Raw genomic sequence first — 12,518 nt, forward strand, 5'->3', positions numbered from 1 at the left:
TGTGGAGGCAGCCTGAGAATTAAAAGCCTTTGCCCCTTCCCCTCCACTCCCATAGCACCATGACTCAGGCAACTCAGCGCCTCTCTCTGAGCCTCAGTTTGCTCTTCTGTAAAATGGGGGCATTGGTCTTGAGGGTGCTGAAGGTGCCTCCACCCCTAATGTTCTCTGTCCCTCTGTGCTCCTAGGTACTCCTTCCAGGACGAGGAGGACATGTTCATGGTGGTGGACCTGCTCCTGGGAGGAGACCTGCGCTACCATCTGCAGCAGAATGTACATTTCACAGAGGGGACTGTGAAACTCTACATCTGTGAGCTGGCACTGGCCCTGGAGTATCTTCAGAGGTACCACATCATCCACAGGTAACTGGGCTGCTGGCGGGATGTCTGGGACAGAAGCACCATGGGCTAGGGTGTCATGAACAGTCTGCGGTAGTGGGGGGAGAATTTTGTCCTTGACATGGTTTAAAAGTGGTAGTGCATCAGGGGAAAAAAAGCAAAACACTTTTCTTCCTATTTTTTTTTTTAATGTTCTTTACAACCAGCAAGTACACCTCCCATCCTGCACCCGTACACTACTGCTTAGAGACATGACTGGTGGCTGGCCTTATCTTCTCTGCTCCAGTATGCCTGGGGAAGCTGGAACATTCTGTCCCTCTTGTCTCAAGTCAGAAGAGTTATAGTAGCATTATTATACTAGTGAGTTGGGAGTGTGAGGGATTCTACTCTCTATTTTTCCGTACTTAGAAATCAGTGCTGTGCATTGTGGAGGATTTCTTTCTCTTGGGAAGCCTCAGTGCTGGCTCTGGGCTTTGCATAAAAGTTCTGAGTTTCTGCAGCCTCGTCAGGGACCTTGCTTCTCCCTGCTATGCACAGCAGTGCCGTGTCCTACACAGGTGAGCAAAGTGACTGTGTCTGCAGAAGCTGAAACTCAGTGAAAGGCTTTGGAAAGTGATGGTGTCATTCATAACTCTTCTCACTGACCCCAGAAGAGGTAGCTGGTGTGAGGGGCTCCAAATTGGTTTACCCATGGTCTTGCACTGTGCTTAGTTGATCTCCTTATAACTTAACTAATTTTGGAAGATTTGGAAAAGGTGAGGACTTGAACTTCTAGGTAAAGATGACAGATTAAGCACATACATCTACGTTTTACCCTTCTTAAACTCCATTAAATGACAGTAAGGAATATTTTTAAAGTGATAAAGTTATGAAGATAGGGAACACTGGAAGGGGACCTCAGTGAAAACAGTGGGGAAAGGTGGAAAGAAAGATGTAAAGTGATCGATGACTTAGGATACCAGAAACTGAATTTAATGTTGCTGCTGAGAGTGTCAAGAACTAATAAATACTAAAGAATTCCCCCAAAGCTCAGGAATTGGCAGCATCTGGTACCTATGGGATGGGGGCAGTTGGTGAAAAGAGGCTATAATAAGGTGAATTGTTGAAAACTTCTTAAGTAGTATTGAGAAACACAGACCTGTTTCCCAGCTCCGCAGAGCTGGGCAGTTGCCGGCTTCCTTACCCAAAAGGAAAACTAAAGGTGAGTCTGCTAATGAGGGTAAAATGGAGAGTGTCCGGGCTAAATGACATCAAGCCTGCCTGGGTTGGGATACTGTACTAACAATGGCAAGATTATCTGAACATACATGTACTACATACTGAAATGACAGCACCCTCCCCTCACACACACACAACTGAGATCAAAGAATGGTGCCTTTATGCCTTCATTGGCTACACAGGGAACTCAAGTGATTTCAATGGAATGTGACTGAGCCCAAAGGAAAGAGATTGTGCCATCAAAGGTTTTCCAGGACACCTTAGAGTGTAGGTTATAGTAAACAAGCCCCATTCATTCATTATCAGCTCCCAATTAAGTTAATGACAGCATGGGATTATCAGACATCCAAGGAAATCATCTAACTTGAACATCAAGATCCAAGCAACAAAATGGAAAAAAAAAAAATAAAGCTTGGGCTAAACAGCGACTCTGGAAACATCAAAATAACTAATCGGTATTTTCAGAGAGTAAAAGAAGAATTTTGCATGTGTGAAACAAGAAATAGCAGTTTTTTTTAAATTCAGGGAACAAACATCAGAGCTCTTATAAATCAAAATTGTAACAGCAGAAATTTAAAGAATTCAAAATATATGTTGGAAGATAAAATCTTTATACTTTTCTATAGAGTAAAAAGGCAAAGAAAAAATATGAGAGAAAACATAACAAAGTTAAAGAATCTACAGATTTCAACACAAGCAATAACAAAGACAAAGCATAAAGGAAGAAATCATCAATGAAACGATTAAAGAACAATCTCCCAGACCGGAAATACATGATTTTCCATATTGAGAGAGCCTACCAAGAGCACATAGTAATGGCTAGAAGCAGACACATACCAAAACAAATATCAGATCTGATCGGCTTCCAGAGAAGAGCCACAGGTCATAGAGGCTGAAGAATCAGGATAGTTTCAAATTTCTTTTTGTTTTTGTTTTCTGTTTCTTGAGGCAGGATTTTGCTGTCGTTCAGGCTAGAGTGCACTGGTACGATTGTGGCTCACTGCAGCCTCAGCCTCCTGGGCTCAAGTGATCCTCCCACCTTGCCCTCCTAAGTAGCTGGGACCACAAGCACACACCACCATCCCTGACCAATTTTGGGGGGTATTTTTTTTGTAGAAACAGGTTTTCAGCATGTTGCCCAGGGTGGTCTCAAACTGCTGAGCTCAAGCAGTCCACCCATCTTGGCCTCTCAAAGTGCTAGGATTGCAGGTGTGAGCCACAGCACCCAGCCAGTTTTGAGTTTCTTAAATGCTCAAAGGCAGTGCAGACCTGCTACTCAGCCATGTGTGAGGGTATACATTTTCCCCATTTCCAGGTTTCAAAAAGCGGTCCTCCCATATACCTTTTCTCCAGTACTAGGAAAATGAGATGGACTCCAAAATGAATGAATGAATCAAAGAGGACAAAGAAATGGAATACAGAAAGCTGGAACTCCAGCAAATCAGATAGGCATAGGAAATCTCCAGGATGATGCTGAAGGGGTGTCAGTTGTACCTCACATGTATGCCATGACCAGTTCTGATTAGTGTGGATCAGAGACCCTGCGAGAGACTTCTTCAGGAAAAGTGAACTGATAGAATTCCTGATGTACCTGGCCTTGAGAGATTTATTTAGCTAGCTGGTAAAGAATCTGAAGTGGAGTTATGAGAGGTTCAGGGAAAAAAAACTCAGTAAAAATAACATCATTAATTTTAGGCAAGGAAAATGTTGCACAGGACAACATCTGCGTAGAGTACAGCTTACTAAATGGGTCAACCCTGGATATAATACCTAGTCCTATCACCTAAACCCTGAACATCTAACCAAAAACTCAATGACACTCCATTGAGAAACTGGGAAAATGGGAAGGATGACTGAGTCTCCTGGGATTAGAGAAAGACAGCTAAATCTTTATCTTCCCTAGTAGGAAGTCCAGTCTCCAGGGAGAGCCTGGAGTTAAAAAGTGAAGGAGTCATTAGAAGTCTGTCATTTAGAGATAAGGAGGTAGATACCAAAATTATAACCTGGGATAGATGAGTGGATAGAGGATAAATGGGGGAGAAAGTGATAGGATTAATGCTATTGTGACAAAATGTGTTTATAACAGAAAGTGATAGGGATTGTTGTATTGTAACAAAACTTGCAAAACTATTGGCTCTTTGAACTATTTGCATATAACTTTGATACAAGTAACAGTAGCAAACGCAGCAAAATGAAGAAGGAGGAAAAGGAGAATAGTGGTAGTAAAGATATTGTTCAGTGTAATACACAACTGTTCATTCACTCAGTCATTCACTAGCTTTTGAATGAATGCAGGCATTCTGGTTCTGGAATCTGTGCTTGTCAGTGTGATGCTGTACTTCCTAAAGAAGGTCACCCCATGGTAGAGTATGCTTCTGTTCCTTGATGGGGCTTCTTTGAAGGTGCTGAAATAGTTCTTTACAGATCAGTTGTATATGTGTCATTCATGAATTACTGTAGCCATTCATGAACTAGAGTGCAATAGATAGATGATCCATGTGTCCAAATTCCCTGAGACACTAAGTCATGTGGACATTGGTGAGATAAATGCCAATGTTCCAGAGCTGAGTTAGGGATGAACAAGGCAGGAAATGGAACCGTTGCATGACAGCATGGCTGGCTGGAGCCATTTCATTATGATTCACCAGATTTCAGAAAAAGTTTTAAGTCATTCTTAAATATTCGTCTGGTAGAGATCATCTGCTCTTAGATTCCAGATCTACCCTGGGGAAAAGGAGCTGTCCAGTAATTTATGGGAATGGTTTAAAGTCTACTAAGCGAATATGTGATAATTAATTTTCTGTGTCAAGAGAGCTGGTAAAACACTACTTCTGAGTGTGTCTGTAAGGATGCTTCCAAAGGAGATCAGCCATTTGAATAAGTGAACTGCATGAAGCAGATGGCCCTCCCCAATGTGGTGGGCATCAGCAATTCCTCGGAGGGCCTGAATAGAATGAAAAATTGGAGCCATTCACTCTTCCTACTTGAGCTGAATCATCCGTCTTCTCCTGTCTTCAGTCATCACTCTTCCAGGTTTTTGGGCTCTCAGGCTTAGACTGGGACTTACACTCACAGTCTCCAAATTCTCAGGCCTTCATGCTTGAACTGAATGACACCGCTTGCTATCCTGGGTCTCCAGCTTAAAGATGTAGATCCCAGGACTTCTCAGCCTCCAAAACCATGGGAGCCGATTCCCATAATAAATCTCTGTTATATATGTATATCTATATTCTATTTCTTTTGTTTTTCTGGAGAATGCTGACTACTGCAGTTGAATTACCTTACCAATTTAAACTTGGCAAGGCTTTGAGTCAGTCTTTTTTACCCCCTTCCATTTGGTTCCTAAATCCCCCTTTCAATGTGTGTATGTGTAGATTTGAAACTATGTATCTGAACACAACCATGTGTAAGGATGTATGGAAATGCTGTGCAATGTTTTGCATTAATTCAACAGCTGAATTGTTAAATCCTCCACTACATCTGTACCAGACACTTTCAATGCCATATTTATACCCTCAGATGAGTGTTGCTTCTTTCAAAGTAGCCACACTTGGAAATGGAGGAATTATCCCACAAATGCAAGCCTGGATTGGATTGCCAAGGATATTTATCTTCCATCTCATTGGACTTAGACGGGCTACCAAACTCTGCTCAACTTTTTGGACCTCAATTTTCTAATCTGAAAAATGCTCCTAATTAAACCTACTTCTTGGGCTGTTATGCAAATTTTATGAGAAAATGTTCATAAAGAATTTATCTGTGCCTGGCTTCTTTTAGATGCCTCATTCTTATTTCCTCTGTCTCGGGGAACTGGACTTGAAATCTGATGTTCAATCTTTCCTATATACTCTGTGTGACAAAACTCCACCCTTTGAGGATGGTGTTATAGACCTTTAGAAAATAAAAGATATTTTACGGCATAGCCCAGTGACTTTGATAGTGCCCAAGCAGGGAAATACCACTGTCAGTCCCAAACAAATTGTTTTAAAGCAATGAGAAGATTTACTTTTCATAGCATTTGAATTGGCCCTTCATTCTTTAAATACCCATCTGGGCAGGCTGTGTACCAGCTCCCAGGAAGAAAATGATGAATGAGACTCAACTTTCTGGGTGGAACAGGCACCCCCACAAATGATTGCAGCCAGGGATGCTGACCATGACAGAACACTACACAGCACCAGTGGGAGCTTCAAGGAGGGGCGCCCAGCTAGCCTGAGCTGGGGAGTGGGGCAGGGGCTGAGTTGGCAGAGAAGGCTTCCTCTGCCATACTCGGTCTGTGATTTGTAGGATAATTAGGAATTAGAACTGAGAAAAGGAATGCAGAAAGCCCTGGGCAGAAGGGCCCAAACTTAAGAGGCCCCAGGTGGGTGGACCCTGTATTGCAAGGCTCAAGGGTGGTAGGGAGCACGCCCTAACAGGCCCTGCTTTTCTCATTTATTGATGGATTGAAGCTTGGGAGTGACATAGTCTAACTTGTCATTGAGAATAATCTTTCTGAAGGCCCTAGAAGTGCATCCCAAGATGGATCTTCATCCAAGCAGGACTCCTTGGCTAGGTATCCAGGGTATACAAAACTAAATAAATAACAGCAGTGACAATGAACCAAGTTTATTTAGCAATGAATCAAGTTTACTAAAATGTGTTGACACTACTTTAAACTATATACATATACATATGTGTGTTTGCATATGTGTATATATGCACATGGGGTATGTACATGTGTATGTACACACATCATATATATAAGTATTTATAAACACCCATACATATATAATACACACACTCACATACATGCACACACACAAATATCTCATTTAATCCTTACAGCAATAAAATGAGCTCGGTAGTATAATGACCCCATTTTGCAGAGAGATTGGGTGATTTGCCCCGGGACACACAGCTGTCAGGTCATGGAACCCTGGCTTTGAAACAAGGCGTTCAAACCCCAGATCTCAGGCTGATGACCACCGAGCATACAGCTCCCTTGTTGTTCAAATTGCACTGAACTGTTTACAAAATGCTCATAGGAGTGAGTGCCTGCATATATTAACATACAAATGAGCACATATGGATTTCATCGACTCCTCACATCCGCCCCAGAGGAAGGCACTGTTCCCATGGTGTGGATGAGGCAGCAGGCATTTCTGGGAGCTAAGCCTCTAACCCAAGGTCACGTAGCTAGTTAGCAGTGGAATTGGAGCTTTTAACTGGAACATGACTTGTAGTCAAAGGCTCTCTGCACTACACCTTGTTGCCTCCCCAGATGCAAAAGCAAAGCTAAGGTTATGTCCTGTTCACAGTCACATCAGCTAATTGTTCATAGATACCTAAAACAGGAACCAGATACTCGCTTCTTCACGGAGTGTTCCTGACCACATTTTATCTAGCTAGGTTCTCACTTTATTCCTCACCACATACTTTCCCAAAGCACTTTGTCTACTTTCTTCCTGGCATGTAATCCTAATTGATAATGATTTAGGCAGTAACTTACTTCTAGGCATCCAAGGAATAAATTTGCTATATTAGGCTGTTCTTGCATTGCTATAAAGAAATACATGAGACCGAGTAATTTATAAAGAAAAGAAGTTCATAAAGAAAAGAGGCTTAAGTAGCTCATGCTTCTGCGGGCTGCACAGGAAGCGTGGTGCTGGCGTCTGTTCAGTTTCTGGGGAGGCCTCAGGAAACCTGCAATCATGGTGGAAGACGAAGGGGGAGCAGGCACATCACATGGCCAGAGCAGGAGCAAGGGAGAGAGGGGAGGTGCCATACACATTTTTTTAATATACTTTAAGTTCTAGGGTACATGTGCACAATATGCAGGTTTGTTACATATGTATACATGTGCCATGTTGGTGTGCTGCACCCATTAACTCGTCATTTACATTAGGTATATCTCCTAATGCTATCCCTCCCCCTCTCCCCACCCTATAACAGGCCCCAGTGTGTGATGCCAACAGTCAGGAACAACAAGTGTTGGAGAGGATGTGGAGAAATAGGAACACTTTTATACTGTTGGTGGGAGTGTAAACTAGTTCAACCATTATGGAAGACAGTGTGGCGATTCCTCAAGGATCTAGAACTAGAAATACCATTTGACCCAGCGATCCCATTACTGGGTATATACCCAAAGGATTATAAATCATGCTACTATAAAGACACATGCACACATTTGTTTATTGCGGCACTGTTCACAATAACAAAGACTTGGAACCAACCCAAATGCCCATCAGTGATAGACTGGATTAAGAAAATGTGGCACATATACACCACGGAATACTATGCAGCCATAAAAAAGAATGAGTTCATGTCCTTTGTAGAGACATGGATGAAGCTGGAAACCATCATCCTGAGCAAACTGTCTCAAGGACAGAAAACCAAACACCGCATGTTCTCACTCATAGGTGGGAATTGAATGATGAGAACAGCCATACACTTTTAAACAAGCAGGTCTTGTGATAATTTCCTCACTATCAAAAGGACAGCACCAAGGAGATGGTGCTAAACCATTCATGAGAAATCTCTCCCCAGGATCCAGTCACCTCCCAGCAGGCCCCACCTCCAACACTGGAAATTACATATCCACATGGAATTTGGGCAGTGATGCACATCCAAACTATATCACCTGCCTAGTCTGTAAATTCTCTAAGGGCACACACTTTTTCTGCCTTGTTCATCTTCATATCTTCAACACCTAATAATAATGTCTGGCACATAGTAAATGCTTTAGAACTATTTGTTAAATCAGTGAAGATATAATAAAGAAAGTAAGAGCCTACCTTACTTGAAGTTGCTTGACAATACAAGTTCACATTTAATAAATCAATATCGATATCCTGAACTGCTTCCTAGAACTTTTCTAACCAAATATTCTTTGATATATGAGAAACTAGCTCCTGAAAAGTTTGTGAGGGAGGGGTGCAAAGTAGCCTATCACAAGTATGACATTCCTTTGAAGTCTTAGATATTATGTTAAAAATTTCTCTAAGTTTTGCATTCTACTCTATGATGTAGTCATGATTCTTTTAATATACAAAGTAGTGCTTTAAGCTATGTTTCATATAAAAATAGAGAAAATGAACAATGAAGGCTGTTCAGAGTCTCCACGATCCATAGGCAGTGCTGTTGCATTGCATCGCATCCATCAATTTGGGGAAGATGAGCTGATTTGAAGAAAACTCATGCCTCATGTGAAGTGCAGGACCCCGGTAATTCTCTCCTTTCTCTGGCCTCTTAAAAATCCAATTCAGAGTCACATAAATATGAAGCTATGAACAGCAACCATTTGTTCACTGTTTTGAACAGAGCACTGATCTAAATACTAACCAAAGTGGATTTGGTACATTTTCAGGCTTTTTTTGGTGAAAATTTTTACCAGTCGGGTTACCTACATGAAATAGTGTCTGAAATGCCTGAAACCTATTGCGTAGTGTCTCTTACTATCTTGGGAAACATCTTCCAGCGAAGTCCAATGACCTATGATGCAGTGTATTTTTCTCCTGACCCTGAATTTGCATCCCATGTAAATTAACTAACAGTCTCAGTACTGATGACCCACTCACTTCATCAGACTCACAGTCTCTTTTTACAAGGGAGGAACCTTGACATGTATAAGAAAACCTTTGCCTTGGAGTTGCTGATTCCAGTCTTGGGAAAATATCTGCTTATTAAATCAAATATTTGTGAAGGCTTCTTTATTATTGAGTGAATTATTAATCTTATCTGAGTTTTTTCTTTTTTCCATTTTTTCTTTTTGGCAAACTTTGTCAGAAATCTTTTTCTTTCTTTTTGTCTTTTAATTATTAAGAGCAGTAATAGATTAATTCTGAAACACTCTCCAACACCTTTCTTTAGTTAAAACAGTATTATCTATGCAAGCATTCAAAGACACTTCACATTTCTCAAGGCCAAGTGTGGTGGCTTACACTTTGGGAGGCCAAGGCAGGAGGATCACTCAAACCCAGAAGTTCAAGACCAGCCTAGGCAACATGGCAAAATCCCCTCTCTAAAAGGCTACTTGGGAGGCTGAGATAGGAGGATCACCTGAGCCTGGGAGGTCGAAGCTGCCATGAGCCATGATAGTGCTGCTGCACTCCAGCCTGGACGACAGTTGAAAAAGATTAAATAATTAAAAATAATATTTAAAAAGACAAAAATGCTTCCCGTTTCTCTACAAAATTACCTAAAAGATAAGTATAGAAATGCTAACTTTTATACAATTTATCATTTTTATCATCTTATTGAATTCAATAGGAACATTTTAAAGTAAATTCTTTTTTTTTTTTTTTTTTTGCTATGACAGTGTAACTGGGTTTAAGCCTAGATCTTATTTTAAATAGATAATATGTGTACATATTATAAAATTTAAAAGATTCAAATGGTATACATGAAAAATAAGTTATAATTCTCCCTTTTTTTTTTTTTTTTTTTTTTTTTTGCATTTTCGTGAATTTACAGCAGATGCTTCAAACTCTGTCTTTAAATTCCTCGTTCCTGTTTCCATGGACCACTTAATTTTAAAATGTTAACACATTAAGGCAAATAAAGGATACACTAAAAGCACATGCATGTTTGAAATATGTTATTGGAAATTAGAAAACAAAATTGTTTATGAGACGTTAGACCATAATGACAACCGACATTTCTGAGCATTTTGCATGTGACTGGTTCTGTGTTAAATGTTCTGCAGGTGTGAGTTCACCTAGTCCTATTAGTAGTCCCATTTTACAGGTGAGACCACTGTGACTCGTGGAGGGTGAATAACTCGCCTAAAGGCAAACAGGAAGTGGCCACCCCAAGTCACCAAGCTTGAGGGCCTAAGCCCATACTGTCTGTATTCTGATAACCTATGGTAATCAAGTTCTCCAACAACACGTATCCATAGAAGTGATCTGATATCCAAACTTTCATGACGGAAACGTCACATGGATGACCCTCATGGAAAAATGAAATTCTTTTGCTTTTGCTTGTGCGTGAAACTAAATATGTATTTTAAGTGACACTATTCAACATCCTCCCTCCCTGAAGTTCTTGGCATTCCCTGTCATATTGTGGGACAGTGGTCCTTTCCCGTTGAGTTTGCATGAACTGACGGGAATATCATTTGTGTTCCTACATTGAAATGCTTGTGAGTGTATGGTTGTTATTTTCACATACAGATTTTGAGCTTGTGCCTCCTGAGTTCTGGAAAGGCAAACTATCTTGACTCCTGATATTTTGGCAAAATTTTCTGTGTCTGTCTTAGAAAACTAATTGCAGAATGAGGCTGGGGTAGTGGCTCCCATTTGCCAATACTACCTTACTGAGAAATCAAGTGTGTTCAAGCTGTGGGGATAAGAATTATACCAAGTAGCAAGTATGATCAGGCTTCTGGTCCCATGACCTTTTTGGCAAAGGCTCATGACTCATTTAATAGCAGTGTACGTGAGGGAATGTAAGATTCCAGATTTTCCCAAACAGTGGCTTTAGTGGCTTAAATTGGGCCTTGGGCAGTATCCTGCCCTCTCTGGGTCCAAGTCTGGGTTCCTTCTGATGAGCAGTGGAGTTTGTAAACAAACAAACCCAAACCTCTGACTTAGTTCCCAAAATAATGGGACACAGGAGCAAGACTGTGAAGTGGACAAAACCCAGATTGCATAACTGACGCAGGGAGGGATTGGGGTCACCCTGTGTGTACACAGGGTCCAGGCCTGGCCACTCACCACTGTAAAGAGTAGTGCTAAGAGCTTTTACATGTTGTTCTAGCTCAGAGACCGTGGGTAAGTCAATGACTGCTCTGGACATGATTTTGCTACTCTATTAACAAGGAGGAGTGCTCACCTCCCACAGAGTTGTTGAGGGATTGACTAAACTGAATTAAGTGTCAGTCACTGCCTTAGTCGATTTTCACACGGTAATTTATAAAGAAAGAAGGTTTAATTGACTCAACAGTTCTTCATGGCTGGGTAGGCCTTAGGAAACTTACAATCATGGTGGAAGGGGAAGCAAGCATGTCTTACATGGTGGCAAGTGAGAGAGAGCGCATGTGAAGGAGGAACTGTCGAACACTTATAAAACCATCAGATCCTGTGAGAACTCACGCACTATCATGAGAACAACATGAGGGAAACTGCCCCTATGATCTGGTCACCTCCCTCTAGGTCCATCCCTAGACATGTGGGGATTATGGGGATTACAATGTGAGGACATGAGATTTGGGTGTGGACACAGAGCCAAAACATATCAGTCACCATAAAAAGTGTTCACCAAGTGCAGCTTATTTGTCTTGGGGAGCTAGAAAGGAGCTGGAAAACTCTACAGTTAGAAGCTGGATTCAGCTAAGAACAGAGTGTGACTCTTAGATTTTGCTAAAGACAGCTGACACCTTTGTTGTGAGTTCAGGCACATCATCTAATCTCCCTGAAGCTTTGGTTTATTTTCTAAGGTTAAAAATACTATCTACAGTGAACATAAACATGATCTCCCCAAAATATCCACATTTTAATACCTAGAACCTGGGAATATGCTATGTTATACAGCAAAGGGGAATTGTGGTGCAGATTGAATTAGGGTGGCTCATCTGCCATTATTGAGATGGAGGAGATTATCCTGGATTATTTAGTAGAGCTTATTTACTCAAAGAGCCTTAAAACTGAAAGAGGGGTGTTTCAAGATTGCTGACTATATACATCTGGTAATCACTTCATCCGTGGAGAGTGATGTGGCTTGACTCTGTGTCCCCACCCAAATCTCATCTTGAATTGTAATCCCCACATGTCAGAGGAGGGGCCTGGTGGGAGATGATTGGATCGTGGGGGTGGATTTCCTCCTTGCTGTTCTCATGATGCTGAGTGAGTTCTCACAAGATCTGATAGTTTAAAAGTGTTTGGCACTTCCCTCTTTGCTGTCTTTCTCCTGCTCTGCCATGGTAAGACATGCCTTGCTTTCCCTCACCTTCCACCATGATTGTAAGTTTCCTAAGGCCTCCCC

General features: G+C 41.4%; 1 protein-coding gene across 8 annotated transcripts in view; it reads left to right on the forward strand.

Moving 5' to 3' along the window:
* Positions 1-12,518, forward strand: part of STK32B (serine/threonine kinase 32B) — a 419,228-nt gene that overhangs the window by 268,707 nt on the left and 138,003 nt on the right. For all 8 annotated transcript variants that reach the window (XM_073012511.1, XM_073012510.1, XM_073012512.1 and 5 more), the window contains one exon: positions 186-359. In XM_073012511.1, coding sequence (XP_072868612.1) covers positions 186-359 — 174 coding nt within the window. The remainder of the gene's footprint in view (positions 1-185; positions 360-12,518) is intronic.

The sequence above is a fragment of the Chlorocebus sabaeus genome, chromosome 27 (genome assembly GCF_047675955.1).
Source record: "Chlorocebus sabaeus isolate Y175 chromosome 27, mChlSab1.0.hap1, whole genome shotgun sequence".
Taxonomy (NCBI): Eukaryota; Metazoa; Chordata; class Mammalia; order Primates; family Cercopithecidae; genus Chlorocebus; species Chlorocebus sabaeus.